The 17,063-nt window shown below is 36.4% G+C and overlaps 1 protein-coding gene and 1 pseudogene across 2 annotated transcripts in view; both read right to left on the bottom strand.

The window, feature by feature from the left end:
- The window catches only part of LOC133460706 (zinc fingers and homeoboxes protein 1-like), a 41,022-nt gene extending 28,579 nt beyond the window's left edge, over positions 1–12,443 (bottom strand). For both annotated transcript variants that reach the window (XR_009784148.1, XM_061741439.1), the window contains exons 1-3: positions 12,122–12,443; positions 8,533–9,009; positions 370–1,044 (exon numbers count right to left, since the gene is read on the bottom strand). Coding sequence is in view for 1 of the 2 variants with exons in the window: in XM_061741439.1 (XP_061597423.1) it covers positions 370–1,044; positions 8,533–8,894 (1,037 nt within the window). In the remaining variant the exon portion in view is untranslated. The remainder of the gene's footprint in view (positions 1–369; positions 1,045–8,532; positions 9,010–12,121) is intronic.
- A 2,260-nt stretch (positions 12,444–14,703) lies between these two features.
- Positions 14,704–17,063, bottom strand: part of LOC133460705 (ATPase family AAA domain-containing protein 2-like) — a 33,836-nt pseudogene continuing 31,476 nt past the window's right edge.

Here is a 17,063-nt window from a genome sequence, read left to right as displayed (position 1 = left end):
TTCTTTCTTTCTGGCTCATTTCCTTCCTTCCTTCCTTCCTTCCTTCCTTCCTTCCTTCCTTCCTTCCTTCCTTCCTTCCTTCCTTCCTTCCTTCCTTCCTTCCTTCCTTCCTTCCTTCCTTCCTTCCTTCCTTCCTTCCTTCCTTCCTTCCTTCCTTCCTTCCTTCCTTCCTTCCTTCCTTCCTTCCTTATTTCAGGCTCATTTCTTTCTTTCTTTCTTTCTTTCAGGCTCATTTTTTGACGGTATATAGTGAACGGTAAAATATCACCCATTCCTACTAGATAGTTTCTATCCGGATTACACCTTTGGAAGAACGGGGCGGTGAGGACCACAGTAATCCTGGAGAAGGAGCTCCTGCCTGACAGTTACCTGTTGTAGGCGCTGACCAGCAGGACGTTGTTGTCCATGGCCGTGTTGTAGGTGGGGATGCTGCTGATGGGGATGAGCAGCTGCGTCTGCGTGTTGCTCTGCTGGCTCTGCAGGGCGGACAGGACCTGGGCCAGCGTCCCCGGCGGCAGCACCGCGCCCCCCCCGGCGGAGCCGCCCTTGACCTGCAGCATGCCGGGGCTGTTCACCACGATGCCCTGCGGGAGGCCCTGGATGTGCAGCGGCGCCGAGACGGGGATGAGGCGCGGGGCGGCCGCAGGAGCGCTCAGCGGGACGGGCGACAGAGTCGGCGGCTCTTTGTTTTCGTCGTCGTAATCGTTGTCGTAATCGTCCTCATCCTCACCGCCACAGTCGTCGTCCTCGTCATCGTCACTTTCCACTTTGATGACGTCGTCTACGGCTATTCTATGTGCGGCGGAGAACTTCTTAGGGTCGGGTCTGCTCCTGATCCTCATGATGGGGGTCTTGCTGAGCGCGATGGCTTTGCGGGACGACTCCTCCACCTCGCCGTCCTCCACTTTGACGAAGCTGCCGTCGAACGTGAGGTCGTTGACTGTCTGCTGAAAGATGGTCTCGTTGTTTCGTTTCACCATCAGCCGGGTGAAGTTGTCCTCGCCTGGGTGCAGCCGAGCGTTGTGGGCCAGAAGTGTGTCATAGCTGGAGGCAGAGAATACAAAACAATAAAATATAACATCATATTTGGACGTTTCTGATAACACTAGGGGTGTAACAATATATCGTGCCACGAAATTTCGCGATACAAAAACGTCACGAAACGTGTCCTGGAGGTGACAAACTGTATCACGATATTGGGTTATTAATATTAATCTATTGTGTTGACTAGTAACGCACATCCAACCACGCGTGCCGACCGTGCCTCGACCCGCGGACCAAAATCTTACTCCGCTCAGAAGAAAGTAGTACTGTTTTGCGGTCCCGTTTTGAGCTCTGAACTTTTACTTATGTAAGGCTGGTGTAGAGTTGAGCCTTACCTTATTAAATTAAACCTTTTTGGGGTCGTGAGTAGGATAAACATGGAAACAACTTCTGCTGAGTTCGAGTGTACTTTAATGTCCCTCAACAGTGTAGGATTTTAAAACATCAACACAGCACCTAGTGCCGTACTGTGGCGTATCACTCCGCCCAATCTAAAACAGACTAATCACTACAGATAAACTGACTAGTGTCATTATAGTCCCTGATTTACATCAGAATATAAAGAATATATTTATAAAATAATGAACCCTGAATTACCAAAATAACCTTCTTAACAAAAATAAATCTCCTCTTACACTTATAAGGTGAGCATGAATCAATCTTTTTATGATGTAAAATTGTATGTGTTTATTTACTTTTATTTATTTAATTTTAGTTGTTAAATTTCTGGAAAAGAAAAAAGTCAAATCATACATGAGAGAAACTATTCAGTTTGTGGCAAAACATTTGTACTTGTATGAAACTGAAGATGCATAATGCAAACCTGACATTTACTTTTAGTTCAGTTTGTGTAAAATGGTTGTCCTGGCTTTCTCTTTAAAACTTAAACAGTTATAAAGCATTACAAACTGTAACAATAGGGCAAACGCACAGTATTGTTTTGTATTTTGTGTCTTTCAAATAAAAGACAATTTTTTCCAGTCACATGTTCCTCATGCAAGGTTGTTAAAAAAATACTGCTATAATATCGTATCGTTATCGTGACCTCAATATCGTGTATCGTACCGTATCGTGAGATTAGTGTATCGTTGCACCCCTAGATCACACTGATGGGAAAATACATTTACGAGTTATTACAAGAAACAAGAGAGTCCAGCAGGTATCTGAGGTTCGGAGGTTTCCAAGCCTGACCCTGGATTCACACTGAAAGCGCCACAGAGGCGTCCGGCTGCCATTCCTTTTCTATGACATTGCGCTGCGAGAGACGTCGTAGGCCACGGAGGCGTTGGAGGCATCTGGAGCGTCAATTTGAAGTTGAAAAATCTCAACTTTATGCAAATGAGCAGCGGTGACGCAGCGTCCAATCACAGACCGGGGTTCCCGAAGCGAGAAGCCTCAATGCAGATTGTTCTTTCCTGTTCACACAAACGTACACTCATTCACATGCGTACAGGAGCAGAGCTGTGCACTAACAAACTTATTTTATCAGGAATTAATATATTTTATCCAACAAACTGGCATTTTTGCTGATTTGACTGCCGTTTTTACCAGAACTGCTCATGTGAAACACGTAACTGGTTTAGGGGCTGGATGGTCCGAACGATTTTATTTGCTACATTGATCCAACGAAAAATAATTAAAACCCGTGCTTATTAATCAAAAAACACAGTTTAAACATTATGACCAAATCCGCTACGACCCGGTGTGTCAGTGTTCACCGCAGACAGACTGCAGCTTCACCCGGACCAACAGCTCTGATGGTTGCTGTTGATCCAGGACCAACCTGGTTAAGGAGCATCAAACTCACTCTTATCTATGCGGAAATAACGCTAAAATATAAAGAAGGCTTCCCAAAGTCTGATCCATGGTGAAATAGGAAACTGAAGATGTGCACGCTATATATAGATATACAGGACTGTCTCAGAAAATTAGAATATTGTGATAAAGTTCTTTATTTTCTGTAATGCAATTAAAAAAACAAAAATGATTACGTGCTTATTCATCAGAGCGAGCCAAGGGCACTATATCCAGATTATATAAGGGCTTCATGATTAAAAAAAACCTACTCCACAGACTACATTAAAGATAACTGGGAGAAGGAAGGTAATTTTGAAATTCCCAAGGAAGAGTGGTATAGTTGTTGTGAGTTTCAGTGGAAATGCACCAACTCGCACACATGGAGAGAATTTGCATGGAAATGTTTAATCAGATTTTTTGTAACCCCTAAACAGAAAGCTCACTTTGCAGGAGGGGATTCACAATGTTGGAGAATGTGTGGGAGCAGCCGGGATGCAAACCATTGGCATATATTTTGGGAATGTCCAGTAATTGTAAGTTTTTGGTTAGAGATGCACAAAATATTAGAAAACATGTTTCATATGAAAATACCATATCATTTCAAAACTTTTATTCTGGGAGAAACTAATTTTCTCACAGGGCATCTCAACAAATATCTATTTGGTGCTCTGATTTCTGCTGGCAAGAAAACCATCACACGTCACTGGCTGCATCCTGACCCCCCCACAATGGAGGAATGGACTAATATTGTCAATGAAATATATAAAATGGAAAGGATTACTTTCTCACTTCGGCTACAAATGGATAAATTTACAAGGTCATGGTCAAAATGGGTCTCCTATATACAAAAGTCACAATTATCTAGAAACTGAATTACTTGTCTCCACTCACTTACTTTCTCGGTCATTTCTCTGTTGGTTTGATGGACTGCCAGGTTTCATGTGTTTTATACGTACATAATTTTATGTGTGTGTATACCCAAACCCTTATAATATCGTAGTTTGCTCTCCCTGCAACTGAATTAAGTCGCTGTTACAAGCCCATACATCCCGTTTTGATTCATCATTGTTCCCTTTTTTTTTTTTATTTCTCTGTGTTTGTCTTTCGTTAGTTCTGTTTGTTCGTTTTACCTTAAAAATATAAATATACGCAGGTTTTGTTTCTTTCAACATTACACAACTATAGGGCAACAGCTATGTTTTGACATGCTGATGTTTTTCTTTCTCCCTGACAATAATTGTAAACCAATTGTACATCAGCTGTGTAATGTAAGATGTGAGAATAATAATAATAAAGAAAATAAAAAAAAATAAAAAAAAATGTCATACATTCTGGATTCATTACAAATCAACTGAAATATTGCAAGCCTTTTATTATTTTAATATTGCTGATTATGGCTTACAGTTTAAGATTAAGATTCCCAGAATATTCTAATTTTTTGAGATAGGATATTTGAATTTTTTAAGCTGTAAACCATGATCAGCAATATTAAAATAATAAAAGGCTTGCAATATTTCAGTGGATTTGTAATGAATCCAGAATGTATGACACTTTTGTTTTTGTAATTGGGTCAATGACGAATAAGGATTTTCAACAGGTCAATTTTAAAATAATAAAAAAAGAATATCTATTGCAGTAGTTCAAACATTAAGAATGTTGTGTACACACACATTCATATAAAAATTTTAAATTAAGTGATTTCAGAGTTTTTTGTCAAGATGAATTGGCACTAGCCTTAAAAAGTCATGTGGTGCAACCATGATTCATATTAAAATAAATTAATTTCCTTAACATCTTGACATCTTTTTTTTTACTGTTTTCAGTATTATACAAAAATGGTTGTTTTTTTTTAATGTTCGCGCCACATGATATTTCATAAAATGGACATCAGTCAAACTTTGTTTGTATATTATGATGGAAATATGAATACAAATGTGTTGCAATCTTATACACTACAAGACACTTAAGAAATCATGCCAGATAGGGCAGAAGATTGATTTAAAAACATTTAGAGTGATTTCAAAAAAAGTTTTCAAAACAAGAGTCATGGTCGGACGGTCGCACCACATGACATTTTGACGCTTAAAACAACAACAAAATCCCAAATAACTAGTATTTTTTGTAAAATTTAAGTGAGTCCATATGTGGGACAGGTAGTTTATATATCTGGTATTTTTTTTATCCATTTAAACCTTTTTTGAATTGAAAAAAAATCTGTTTTTCAGAAATATAGGCGTCACGTCATTGACCCAATTGCATTACAGAAAATCACAATATTCTAATTTTCTGAGACAGTCCTGTATGTAGATATATATAGGTTATTTGCACTTTGTTCCCTCCAGCTCTGCAGCGCAGCGTGAAAGCTCCGCCCACTGCAGGCGTCGAACCACAGGAGATTTGTGACGCTTTCAGTGTGAATCCAGTAGGGATGGCGGTATGGACTAAAAAATGTATCACGATAATTTCTGGCATTTATCCCGATAACGATAAAAATGACGATAAAAAAAATACTTTTTCTTTCTTTCTTTCTTTCAGGCTCATATCTTTCTTTCTTTCTTTCTTTCTTTTAGGCTCATTTCTTTCTTTCTTTCTTTCTTTCTTTCTTTCTTTCTTTCTTTCTTTCTTTCTTTCTTTCTTTCTTTCTTTCTTTCAGGCTCATTTCTTTCTTTCTTTCTTTCTTTCTTTCTTTCAGGCTCATTTCTTTCTTTCTTTCTTTCTTTCTTTCTTTTAGGCTAATTTCTTTCTTTCTTTCTTCTTTCTTTCCTTCTTTCAGGCTCATTTCTTTCTTTCTTTCTTTCTTTCTTTCTTTCAGGCTCATTTCTTTCTTTCTTTCTTTCTTTCTTTCTTTCTTTCTTTCTTTCTTTCTTTCTTTCAGGCTCATTTCTTTCTTTCTTTCTTTTTTTCTTTCAGGCTCATTTCTTTCTTTCTTTCTTTCTTTCTTTCTTTCTTTTTTTCTTTCAGGCTCATTTCTTTCTTTCTTTCTTTCTTTCAGGCTCATTTCTTTCTTTCTTTCTTTCTTTCTTTCTTTCAGGCTCATTTCTTTCTTTCTTTCTTTTTTCTTTCAGGCTCATTCTTTCTTTCTTTCTTTCTTTCTTTCTTTCTTTCAGGCTCATTTCTTTCTTTCTTTCTTTCTTTCTTTCTTTCTTTCAGCTCATTTCTTTCTTCTTTCTGGCTCATTTCTTTCTTTCTTTCTTTCAGGCTCATTTCTTTCTTTCTTTCTTTCTTTCTTTCTGGCTCATTTCTTTCTTTCTTCTTTCTTTCTTTCTTCTTTCTTTCAGGCTCATTTCTTTCTTTCTTTCTTTCTTTCTTTCTTTCTTTCAGGCTCATTTCTTTCTTTCTTTCTTTCTTTCTTTCTTCTTTCTTCAGGCTCATTTCTTTCTTTCTTCTTTCTGGCTCATTTCTTTCTTTCTTTCTTTCTTTCTTTCTTTCTTTCTTTCAGGCTCATTTCTTTCTTTCAGGCTCATTTCTTTCTTTCTTTCTTTCTTTCTGGCTCATTTCTTTCTTTCTTTCTTTCTTTCTTTCTTCAGGCTCATTTCTTTCTTCTTTCTTCTTTCTTCTTTCAGGCTCATTTCTTTCTTTCTTTCTTTCTTTCTTTCTTTCTTTCAGGCTCATTTCTTTCTTTCTTTCTTTCTTTCTTTCTGGCTCATTTCTTTCTTTCTTTCTTTCAGGCTCATTTCTTTCTTTCTTCCTTTCTTTCTTTCAGGCTCATCACTTTCTTTCTTACTTTCTTTCTTTCTTTCTTTCAGGCTCATTTCTTTCTTCTTTCTTTCTTTCTTCTTTCTTTCTTTCTTTCTTTCTTTCTTTCAGGCTCATTCTTTCTTTCTTTCTTTCTTTCTTTCAGGCTCATTTCTTTCTTTCTTTCTTTCTTTCTTTCTTTCTTTCTTTCTTTCTTTAGGCTAATTTCTTTCTTTCTTTCTTTCTTTCTTTCTTTCCTTCTTTCAGGCTCATTTCTTTCTTTCTTTCTTTCTTCAGGCTCATTTCTTTCTTCTTTCTTTTTTTCTTTCAGGCTCATTTCTTTCTTTCTTTCTTTCTTTCTTTCTTTCAGGCTCATTTCTTTCTTTCTTTCTTCTTCTTTCTTTCTTTCTTTCTTTCTTTCTTTCTTTCTTTCAGGCTCATTTCTTTCTTTCTTTCTTTTTTTCTTTCAGGCTCATTTCTTTCTTTCTTTCTTCTTTCTTTCTTTCTTTCTTCTTTCAGGCTCATTTCTTTCTTTCTTTCTTTCTTTCTTTCTTCAGGCTCATTTCTTTCTTTCTTTCTTTCTTTCTTTCTTTCTGGCTCATTTCTTTCTTTCTTTCTTTCAGGCTCATTTCTTTCTTTCTTTCTTTCTTTCTTTCTTTCTGGCTCATTTCTTCTTTCTTTCTTCTTTCTTTCTTTCTTTCTTTCTTTCTTTCTTTCTTTCAGGCTCATTTCTTCTTTCTTTCTTTCTTTCTTTTTTCAGCTCATTTCTTTCTTTCTTTCTTCTTTCTTTTTTCTTTCTTTCAGGCTCATTTCTTTCTTTCTTTCTTTCTGGCTCATTTCTTTCTTCTTCTTCTTTCTTTCTTTCAGGCTCATTTCTTTCTTTCAGGCTCATTTCTTTCTTTCTTCTTTCTTTCTGGCTCATTTCTTTCTTTCTTTCTTTCTTTCTTTCTTTCTTTCCTTTCTTTCTTTCTTTCTTTCTTTCAGGCTCATTTCTTTCTTTCTTTCTTTCTTTCTTTCTTTCAGGCTCATTCTTTCTTTCTTTCTTTCTTTCTTTCTTTCAGGCTCATTTCTTTCTTTCTTTCTTTCTTTCTTTCTGGCTCATTTCTTTCTTTCTTTCTTTCAGGCTCATTTCTTTCTTTCTTTCTTTCTTTCTTTCTTTCTTTCTTTTCTTTCTTTCTTTCTTCCTTTCTTTCTTTCAGGCTCATCACTTTCTTTCTTACTTTCTTTCTTTCTTTCTTTCAGGCTCATTTCTTTCTTTCTTTCTTTCTTTCAGGCTCATTTCTTTCTTTCTTTCTTTCTTTCTTTCTTTCTTTCAGGCTCATTTCTTTCTTTCTTTCTTTCTTTCTTTCTTTCTTTCTAGGCTCATTTCTTTCTTTCTTTCTTCTTCTTCTTTCTTTCTTTCAGGCTCATTTCTTTCTTTCTTTCTTTCTTTCTTTCTTTCTTTCTTTCTTTCTTTCTTTCAGGCTCATTTCTTTCTTTCTTTCTTCTTCTTTCTTTCAGGCTCATTTCTTTCTTTCTTTCTTTCTTTCTTTCTGGCTCATTTCTTTCTTTCTTTCTTCTTTCAGGCTCATTCTTTCTTCTTTCTTCTTTCTTCTTTCTTTCTTTCTTTCTTTCAGGCTCATTTCTTTCTTTCTTTCTTTCTTTCTTTCTTTCTTTCAGGCTCATTTCTTTCTTTCTTTCTTTCTTTCTTTCTTTCTGGCTCATTTCTTTCTTTCTTTCTTTCTTTCTTTCTTTCTTTCTTTCAGGCTCATTTCTTTCTTTCTTTCTTTCTTTCTGGCTCATTTCTTTCTTTCTTTCTTTCTTTCTTTCTTTCTTTCTTTCAGGCTCATTTCTTTCTTTCTTTCTTTCTTTCTTTCTGGCTCATTTCCTCAATTCATCATTTTTATCGCGAGTTGACAAATTCTTACCGTGGGGAATATTTTTGACGGTTTATCGTGAACGGTAAAATATCGCCCATTCCTAGAATCCAGCATGAGAAATATACAGCAATGATATCATGTAAAGTGAGAGATCTACCTTTTGGTGTGGTAGTCGCACTCCATGCAGACGTAGGACGTGTTGGTGACGACGTCAGGATGTTCGGTGTCGACGTGCATGGTGAACAGATTTAGCTCTGACGTCTGGAAGTTGCAGTATTTGCACTCGTAACCTCCCTCCGTCATGTTGGAGTCCGAATAGTGGTCAGACACGTCCTGCCTGACGTCGGCGTCCTCGCCCGGCTCCTCGGCCAGAGCAGAGGCCTCAGAGGAAGCCATCGCCACTCCGTTTCTGTCCTCGGGTTCGGCCGTATCCATGACGTCCTCCATCTCCTCGTCTGAGTCTACGGCTTCGCAAGGAGGAACCATGCAGGGGATGGTGGACTTCCTCCTGCTCGCCATGCTGACTTCCACAGAGCGTAGTAAAGTATTGCAGTTAGTTCAAGCTGTGATGTTGTGGTTCCATAAGAAAGGTTGCTGTTTGTTGTTCAAATCCTTCATCTGTTATCCTAAAATCCTGCAAGGGGAAAGAAGTCGCAACCTGTAAGTGCATCAATGTCTTGTTCTAGAGTTTCTTTACATGACCGATTGTAAATATTGGTAATACTGGTAATACATTCTTCTCTACAATTTGAATGAGAATAATTTTAGAGGGCAGAGTGGCACAGTAAAAGCACTGGTTCAATATCCTCTCACAGTCTAAGGCAATGCACTCTTATCTCTTGTAATTTGGGGATTTATTTACATAAGCAATCACTCTTAAGCAAACACAGACACACTAATAATGGAGTTCCACCAGTTCTGTGCTAGGGTTTATTACTTTTATGATACATGTTTTGCACAGGCCAGTAATTTCCAACCACTGTACACTTGCGTCTGCTGGGAAATTATCCAATTTCGGTCTCAAAAAGTTACTTTGCATACTGAAAGTAAATTTGCCACTGTTGAAAGCCTGTGCCTAAAAAGTTGCGACCAGTAGAGTAATTAAACAGTTTCCTGTGTCAGTGGGTGGTGGTAAATAGCACCCTGATGACTCTGATCATATAAAATAATATTAAATTATGCAAGATGTGGAGGTGAAAACATATGTATTTCTGATTGTAGAAGTGCTGGTGGGATTTTTATTACCATTATTGTTTTTTATTCTTAAAAATGTGCTGTGCATCAAAAAAGGTTGAAAAACACTTCCTTAAGCAATATTACAGTGCTGTGCTGATGACATTCAGGTATATTTCATTGTATATATTTGTCTTTTTCCATTTCATACTCTTAATAAATACTTTGTAAATCCTCCTCATGACTTGGCTTTAAATAGCATTGCATAATTAGTTGCTTTTAACTACCTGTGCTCCATGAAAAGATGGTATTTATATGTGCCTCAATGCTGCATGCTTCTTCTAGCATATCTTTTTTAAACTTAATATTGAAATAACTTTTCAATATCATGACAACTTTTAGGTTTTTCAATTTTATTCCTTTATTTCTAAAAACTTTATCTTATTTATTTATTTATACAAAATGACATGTACTTTGAAAATTTTAATTAATAAATAACACATTTGGTTCCCATTACTTTGTCTAGTTGTGCCCCAAATAAAAAAAAAGATATTGTTATTGTTATTATCTTCATTATTATTTCCCATTCCCATCAGTGATTACCTTTTAATGCCTGTCATCATTTAATCTAAATATCTGAAAATGTTATTAGGAAAATATTTCAGTTCTGTAGCTCCTCATTAATACCAGACCCTGCAGTGTCTCCACATTTGACTTGAAATAACTTTCAAGGCAGATAATTGAAAACCTTTAGGTTTTTCCATGTTATGCCTTTACTTCTAAAAACTTTATCTTAATTTTTATTTATTTTTTTACAGAATGACATGTATTTTGAAGATTTTACCAATTAAATGAATAGATAAGACACTATTTTGTCTAGTTGTGCCCCTCAAAGAAAATTGATATTGTTATTGTTATTTTGATATTTATTATTTTTTCATTCCCACCAGTGATTACCTGTCATGATTTAATCTTAATATCTGAAAATGCCAATAAGTTTAGGACTAAAAGATTATTGAAAATCTTGAAGTTACAGTATTTTTAATCCTCCCATCACCTCTCTGTGGTTCTGCAGCTCCTCATTACCACCAGACCCTGCAGAGTTTCCACATTTGACTTGAAATAACTTTCAAAGGCAGACAATGACAACTTTTAGGTTTTCCAATTTTATGCCTTTACTTCTAAAAACTTTATCTTAATTTTTTTTTACAGAATGACATGTACTTTGAAATTTTTAATTAATAAATAACACATTTGGTTCTCATTACTTTGTCTAGTTGTGCCCCACATAAAAAAATAGATATTGTTATTATCTTCATTATTATTTCCCATTCCCACCAGTGATTACCCTTTTAACGCCTGTCATGATTTAATCTAAATATCTGAAAATGTCATTAGGAAAATATTTCAGTTCTGTAGCTCCTCATTAATACCAGACCCTGCAGAGTTTCCACATCTGACTTGAAATAACTTTCAAGGCAGACAATGACAACTTTTTAGGTTTTCCAATGTTATGCCTTTACTTCTAGAAACTTTATCTTATTCTTTTTTTTTTACAGAATGACATGTACTTTGAAAATTTTAAAAATTGAATGAATAATTAACACATTCGGTTCCCATTACTTTGTTTAGTTGTTCCCCTCAAAGAAAATTGATATTGTTATGATATTTATTATTTTTTCATTCCCACCAGTGATTACCTTTTTAACGCCTGTCATGATTTAATCTAAATATCTGAAAATATCATTAAGTTTAGGACTAAAAGATTAAGGAAAATCTTTAAGTTATTGTACTTTAATCATCCCACCACTTCTCACTGGTTCTGCAGTTCCTTAACTGGGAAGCAAGTCGTAATAGATTAGTACCCTGCAGTGTTTCCACATTTGACTTGAAATAACTTTAGAAGGCAGACAATTGAAAATGTATAGGTTTTTCAATTTTATGCTTTCTGCATTTACTTTTAAAAAGTTTATCTTAATTTACAAAATGTCATGTACTAACAGTTGTAGCAACTAGCAACTTTTAAGATTTAAAAATGTAAATGAATAAATAACAAATTTGGTCCCCATTATTTTGTGTAGTTAAAAAAATAGATATTGTTATTGTTATTATCATCGTCATTATTTTTTCATTCCCACCAGTGATTACCTTTTTAACACCTGTCACGATTTAATCTAAATATCTGAAAATGTCATTAAGTTTAGGACTGAAAGATTATTGAAAATATGATAGTTATTGTACTTTTATTCCTCCCACCACCTCTGGTTCTGCAGCTCCTCATTACTACCAGACTCTGCAGTGTCTCCACATTTTGACAACTCCAGCTTTTACTGGAAACCTGAATGTGTTCCTTTTTCCCTGGGTCTCGGGTCTTGGAGGGCTGGAGCAGAACCCCTGCTGGATCCGCCCGGCAGGACCGGGGTAAAGGGGGTAAACAGGGAGTAAAGGGGGTAAACGGGGCAGCAGAGCCGTGTTTTCTGCAGCTTGTTGCAGCAACAACATCCTCAGCTAACTGAGCTATGGAGGATGTTATTGTTGCTGCAACAAGCTTTAAACCCCCGGGGAGAGTTTACCTGCTGGCCGGTCCTTCAGCTGCACGGCGGGGCAGACGGCGGCCAGGTGGGGGGGTTAGTCGGGGGTCTGGTCGGGGACTGTAGCATCTCCTGGCCGCTCTGTTGATACGTAGTCTTCCGCCTTTCGCCCGCTTCCACCGAGGAGCCCATCTGAGAGCCACACAAACCCACCAACCCGCCACCACCGGAGGTTAAGGATGCCCCTCCGCCCCGGTTTCCACTCGCATTGTTTGCTCCGCGGCTCCGTTTACGGAAATTGAAGTTTTATTTAAAAGACATCGATAGTTCGGCGAAGGCAACGATGGCCATTTTTTTTTTTTTTTTCTGTGTACCACCGACGGCTGAGAAGCGCATCCGGTTGGGACATTTCACAATAAGAGCCGATGCGAACATATTTACGTCGAAATGTTGAGAAAAAAGTCGAAATGTCGGGAAAAAAGTCAAAATGTGGAGTAAAAAGTCGAAATGTTGAGAAAAAAGTTGAAATGTTGAGAAAAAAGTCGACATTTTGAGAAAAAAGTCAAAATGTCGGGAAAAAAGTCAAAATGTAGAGAAAAAAGTCGAAATGTTGAGAAAAAAAGTCGAAATATCGAGAATATTGTTGAAGTATAATTTCGAGAAAAAAGTCGAAATGTCGAAAAAAAAGATATTTTGAGAAAAAAGTCGAAATGTCGAGAAAAAAGTATAAAAGTCGAGATTAATGTTGAAGTACAATTTTGAGAAAAAAGGCGAAATGTCGATAAAAAAGTCGAAATGTAGAGAAAAAAGTCGAAATGTTGAGAAAAAAGTCGAAATGTCGAGAAAAAAGTCGAAAGGTTGAGATTAATGTCGAAGCACAATTTCGAGAAAAAAGTCGAAATTTTGAGAAAAAAGTCGAAATGTTGAGATTAATGTTGAAGCAGAATTTCGAGAAAAAAGGAAAAAAGGAGCCCATCTGAGAGCCACACAAACCCTCCAACCCGCCACCACCGGAGGTTAAGGATGCCCCTCGGCCCCGGTTTCCACTCGCATTGTTTGCTCCGCGGCTCTGTTTACGAAAATTGAAGTTTTATTTAAAAGACATCGATAGTTCGGCGAAGGCAACGATGGCCATTTTTTTTTTTTCTGTGTACGGGCTGAGAAGCGCATCCGGTTGGGACATTTCACAATAAGAGCCGATGCGAAGGGTCAAATGATGAGGTGATTACTGTATACAAACATATTTACGGAAGAGTATCAGGGCCAGGCAGGAGAAAAATAATACTTTAGATGAGGAAGATTTTTTTTCATTATGCACTTTTTTTCATTATGAAAAAAATGGAAATGTCGAGAAAAAAGTCGAGAAGCCGAGATTAATGTTGAAGTAGAATTTCAAGAAAAAAGTAAAAATGTTGAGAAAAAAGTTGAAATGTTGAGAAAAAAGTTGAAATGTTGAGGAAAAAAGTAAAAAAGTCGAGAGAAAAAAGTAGAAATGTCGAGAAAAAAGTCGAAATATCGAGAAAAAAGTCGAAAAGTCGAGATTAATGTTGAAGTACAATTTCGAGAAAAAAGTCGAAATGTCGAGAAAAAAGTCGAAATGTCAAGAATATTGTTGAAGTATAATTTCGAGAAAAAAGTCGAAATGTTGAGAAAAAAGTCGAAATGTTGAGAACAAAGTCGAGAAGTCGAGATTAATGTTGAAGTAGAATTTTGAGAAAAAAGTCGAAATTTTGAGAAAAAAGTCGAAATTTTGAGAAAAAAGTCGAAATTTTGAGAAAAAAGTCGAAATGTCGAGAAAAAAGTTGAAATGTCGAGAAAAAAAAGAGAAGTCAAGATTAATGTTGAAGTAGAATTTCGAGAAAAAAGTCAAAATGTTGAGAAAAAAGTTGAAATGTTGAGAAAAAAGTCGAAAAGTCGAGATTAATGTTGAAGTACAATTTCGAGAAAAAAGTCAAAATGTTGAGGAAAAAAGTCGAAATGTTGAGAGAAAAAAGTTGAAATGTTGAGAAAAAAGTCGAAATGTTGAGAGAAAAAAGTTGAAATGTTGAGAAAAAAGTCGAAAAGTCGAGATTAATGTTGAAGTACAATTTCGAGAAAAAAGTCAAAATGTTGAAAAAAAAAGTCGAAATGTCAAGAAAAAAGTGGGTGGATGGATGGATGGATGGACGGACGGACGGACGGACGGACGGATGGATGGATTCCCACAAGCCACCGATGCATGCGGACAACATAAAAACTCGCAGCTTTTATTTTGAAGACCTCCCTGTTAGGCGGAAGCACAAGTGGCCTCGCTGATTTCCATTTGTCACACTTATTTATCGAGTCCCCACAACACGAGCGTCGGGTTATGAGGTTCATGCAGCGCGTGACGTCAGGAGCGTCGAGAGCGTGCAGCGTGAGCGGAGTCGGACTAAAGTAGGACAAATTGGCCAACTAGGGTGGTGGCACAGATGTCATGCGTCATATTGTTTTTGTTATTTGGGCTGCTCTAGTATTCCTCCTTGGTGTTTATACTTAATATGAAGCCAGTTGTGTTTTAAACCGATATCAATTGTTATTATTATTACACTCAATAAAGGGATGATAATTCAAATAAATTACAAACATAACAAATATAATCTCTGTATTTTAATGTACTTACCAGGCATTTTTTTATGCTCATCATTAAAAAAATACAGAATATAAAGCATAAATATCCATCAAAGCAAGTAAAGATCATACACACCGTGAATGTCATATCACTCATCACTGTACACAAAACATCCTCAAAACAATTCAACAAAGTACAACCTAATATTTGGCTCAAATTCCAGAGAAAAATGAGTTTTACATTGTTTTTTTTTGGCAAAGTTTTCAAATCTAACTTAAATTATAGGAAGGACAAAAACTGAAAAGAATGCATGGCACACTTCGGTGGGCTGCAGCACAAAAAAACACTGTTGATAGGTTTAATCAACCCTCTGTAACACCTTCATTGAAGCTCACGTCACAATAAAATAAATGAACATAACCTGGCCAGCCATCCTGGTTCTTTTTCTCTTCAAAACAAAGACTTAGTCACATTCCTCTGGGTTTCACTTTTTGAGTCAAAGGAAACATAGAAGAAACCTCTGAAGAAAGCCTCTGGACCCCATTTGAAAAACATACGACTCGTCAGAGAAAGCAAGCTGTGGTGTAGACCAGGGGTCGGCAACCCAAAATGTTGAAAGAGCCATATTGGACCAAAAACACAAAAAACAAATATGTCTGGAGCCACAAAAAATGAAAAGTCTTGTAATGTTGAGAAAAAAGTTGACATGTTGAGAAAAAAGTCAAAATGTCGAGATTAATGTTGAAGTACAATCTCGAGAAAAAAGTCCAAATCTCGAGAAAAAAGTCCAAATGTCGAGAAAAAAGTCGAAATGGCGAAATTAACGTTGAAGTACAATCTTGAGAAAAAAGTCGAGATAAAAGTCGATATGTCGAGAAAAAAGTCAAAATGTCGAGGAAAAAGTCGAAATGTCTAGAAAAAAGTCAAAATTTCGAGAAAAAGTCGAAATGTCGAGATTAATGTTGAAGTACAATCTCCAAAAAAAGTTGAAATGTTGAGAAAAAAGTCGAAATGTTGAGAAAAAAGTTGAAATGTCGAGATTAAAAAGGAAAGGAAAAAGGAAGGAAAAAAAGAAGAAAAAAGAGAAAAAAAGGAAAAAAAAGAGAAAAAGAAAAAAGAAGAAAAAAAGAAAAAAAAAGGTCAAATTTTTTTGTAAAAGCTCCAGGAGCCACTAGGGCGGCGCTAAAGAGCCGCATGTGGCTCTAGAGCCGCGGGTTGCCGACTCCTTGTGTAGACAGAGAGATAACAAGAGGAACATCAACAAAAACATAGCCTGTTGCGATTGGTTCGGTACGTTCTGTACCAGTGGAAATGTTCTGTGAATGGGAGGGATAACAGAGCCTTCTTTCCAGAGGGAAATTTCATGAAGTGAATAGGAATGTCTGGCTAGGCTATATTCAACATTAAATGTTCAAATAAATATCTTTTTTTAATAAATTATCACACAAATAAATACACTCAAATAAAATAAATCTAAAATAATCTGACAGGATAAATACTGAGGTATTTTGGATGTTTCTATGCTTCAAGAATGCACCATAATGTAAAATAAAAACAATTAAAATGATAAACATTTAGATGAACAAAAGTTTGACATGTAAAAGTAACTTAGGAGAAGTTGTCGATTTCTGTCTTCATTTCCTAGAAAACACAAAAAGACAAAAAAAGAAATTAACATAGAAAGCAGACACCGAGCAAGTTGATATTTGCAACTTCTTTTCTTGTTCTCCCTGAATTTTTCTAACTTTTTTAATATTTCATGAGTACATGTGGAATTACAAGTCTCCAAGTTCACCTATTGTAGATAAACTGGTGACAGGACACACTTTTGTTTTGTGGCTCATGGCATTTATTATTTTTAGCAGGGCAACCAACAACATCACTTTTTTGCATTTAAGTAGTCAGACAAAGACTGAAATTTAAACAATTTTATGAACACCTATGAAATCTGGTGTCACTTCACCTTAATGAGCTCCGTCTTGTTGTAGTTGCTTCTGTGTCTGTAGATGCATTGAGCCAGCAGAGCGTAAAGCTTCTCCAGTTGGTCCACTTCAGCGTCCTCTGTTTTAGCCACAGCTTTGCTCAACAGATTCTTCAAGAAAAAAGACCGAGAGAGAGAATCAGACAGTGTGCATACCTCTGCATGTAATCTGTAGATCCTACAGCCTCTGGCTATTCAAGCTCCAAGTCATTTCTAGTTCAAATTTTTGATGTTTTAAAGGTTAATCATGTGGCACTTGTTTAAAATGTGCAGCATATTAAAGGGTGCAATGCATGAAATTAAAAATAAATGTTAAGAGGAGAAAAAAGCTGCAGTGAGTTGTTCACCACCTGCCAGTGGGCAGCGTTTCAATAGACGGTACCGTAAAAAAACAGCTGTTGACTGAAGGTTTC

Source organism: Cololabis saira, chromosome 15 (genome assembly GCF_033807715.1).
Source record: "Cololabis saira isolate AMF1-May2022 chromosome 15, fColSai1.1, whole genome shotgun sequence".
In the NCBI taxonomy this organism is placed as follows: Eukaryota; Metazoa; Chordata; class Actinopteri; order Beloniformes; family Belonidae; genus Cololabis; species Cololabis saira.
Note: the sequence above shows the minus strand (reverse complement) of the source record. Positions and strands in the feature narration are given on the sequence as shown.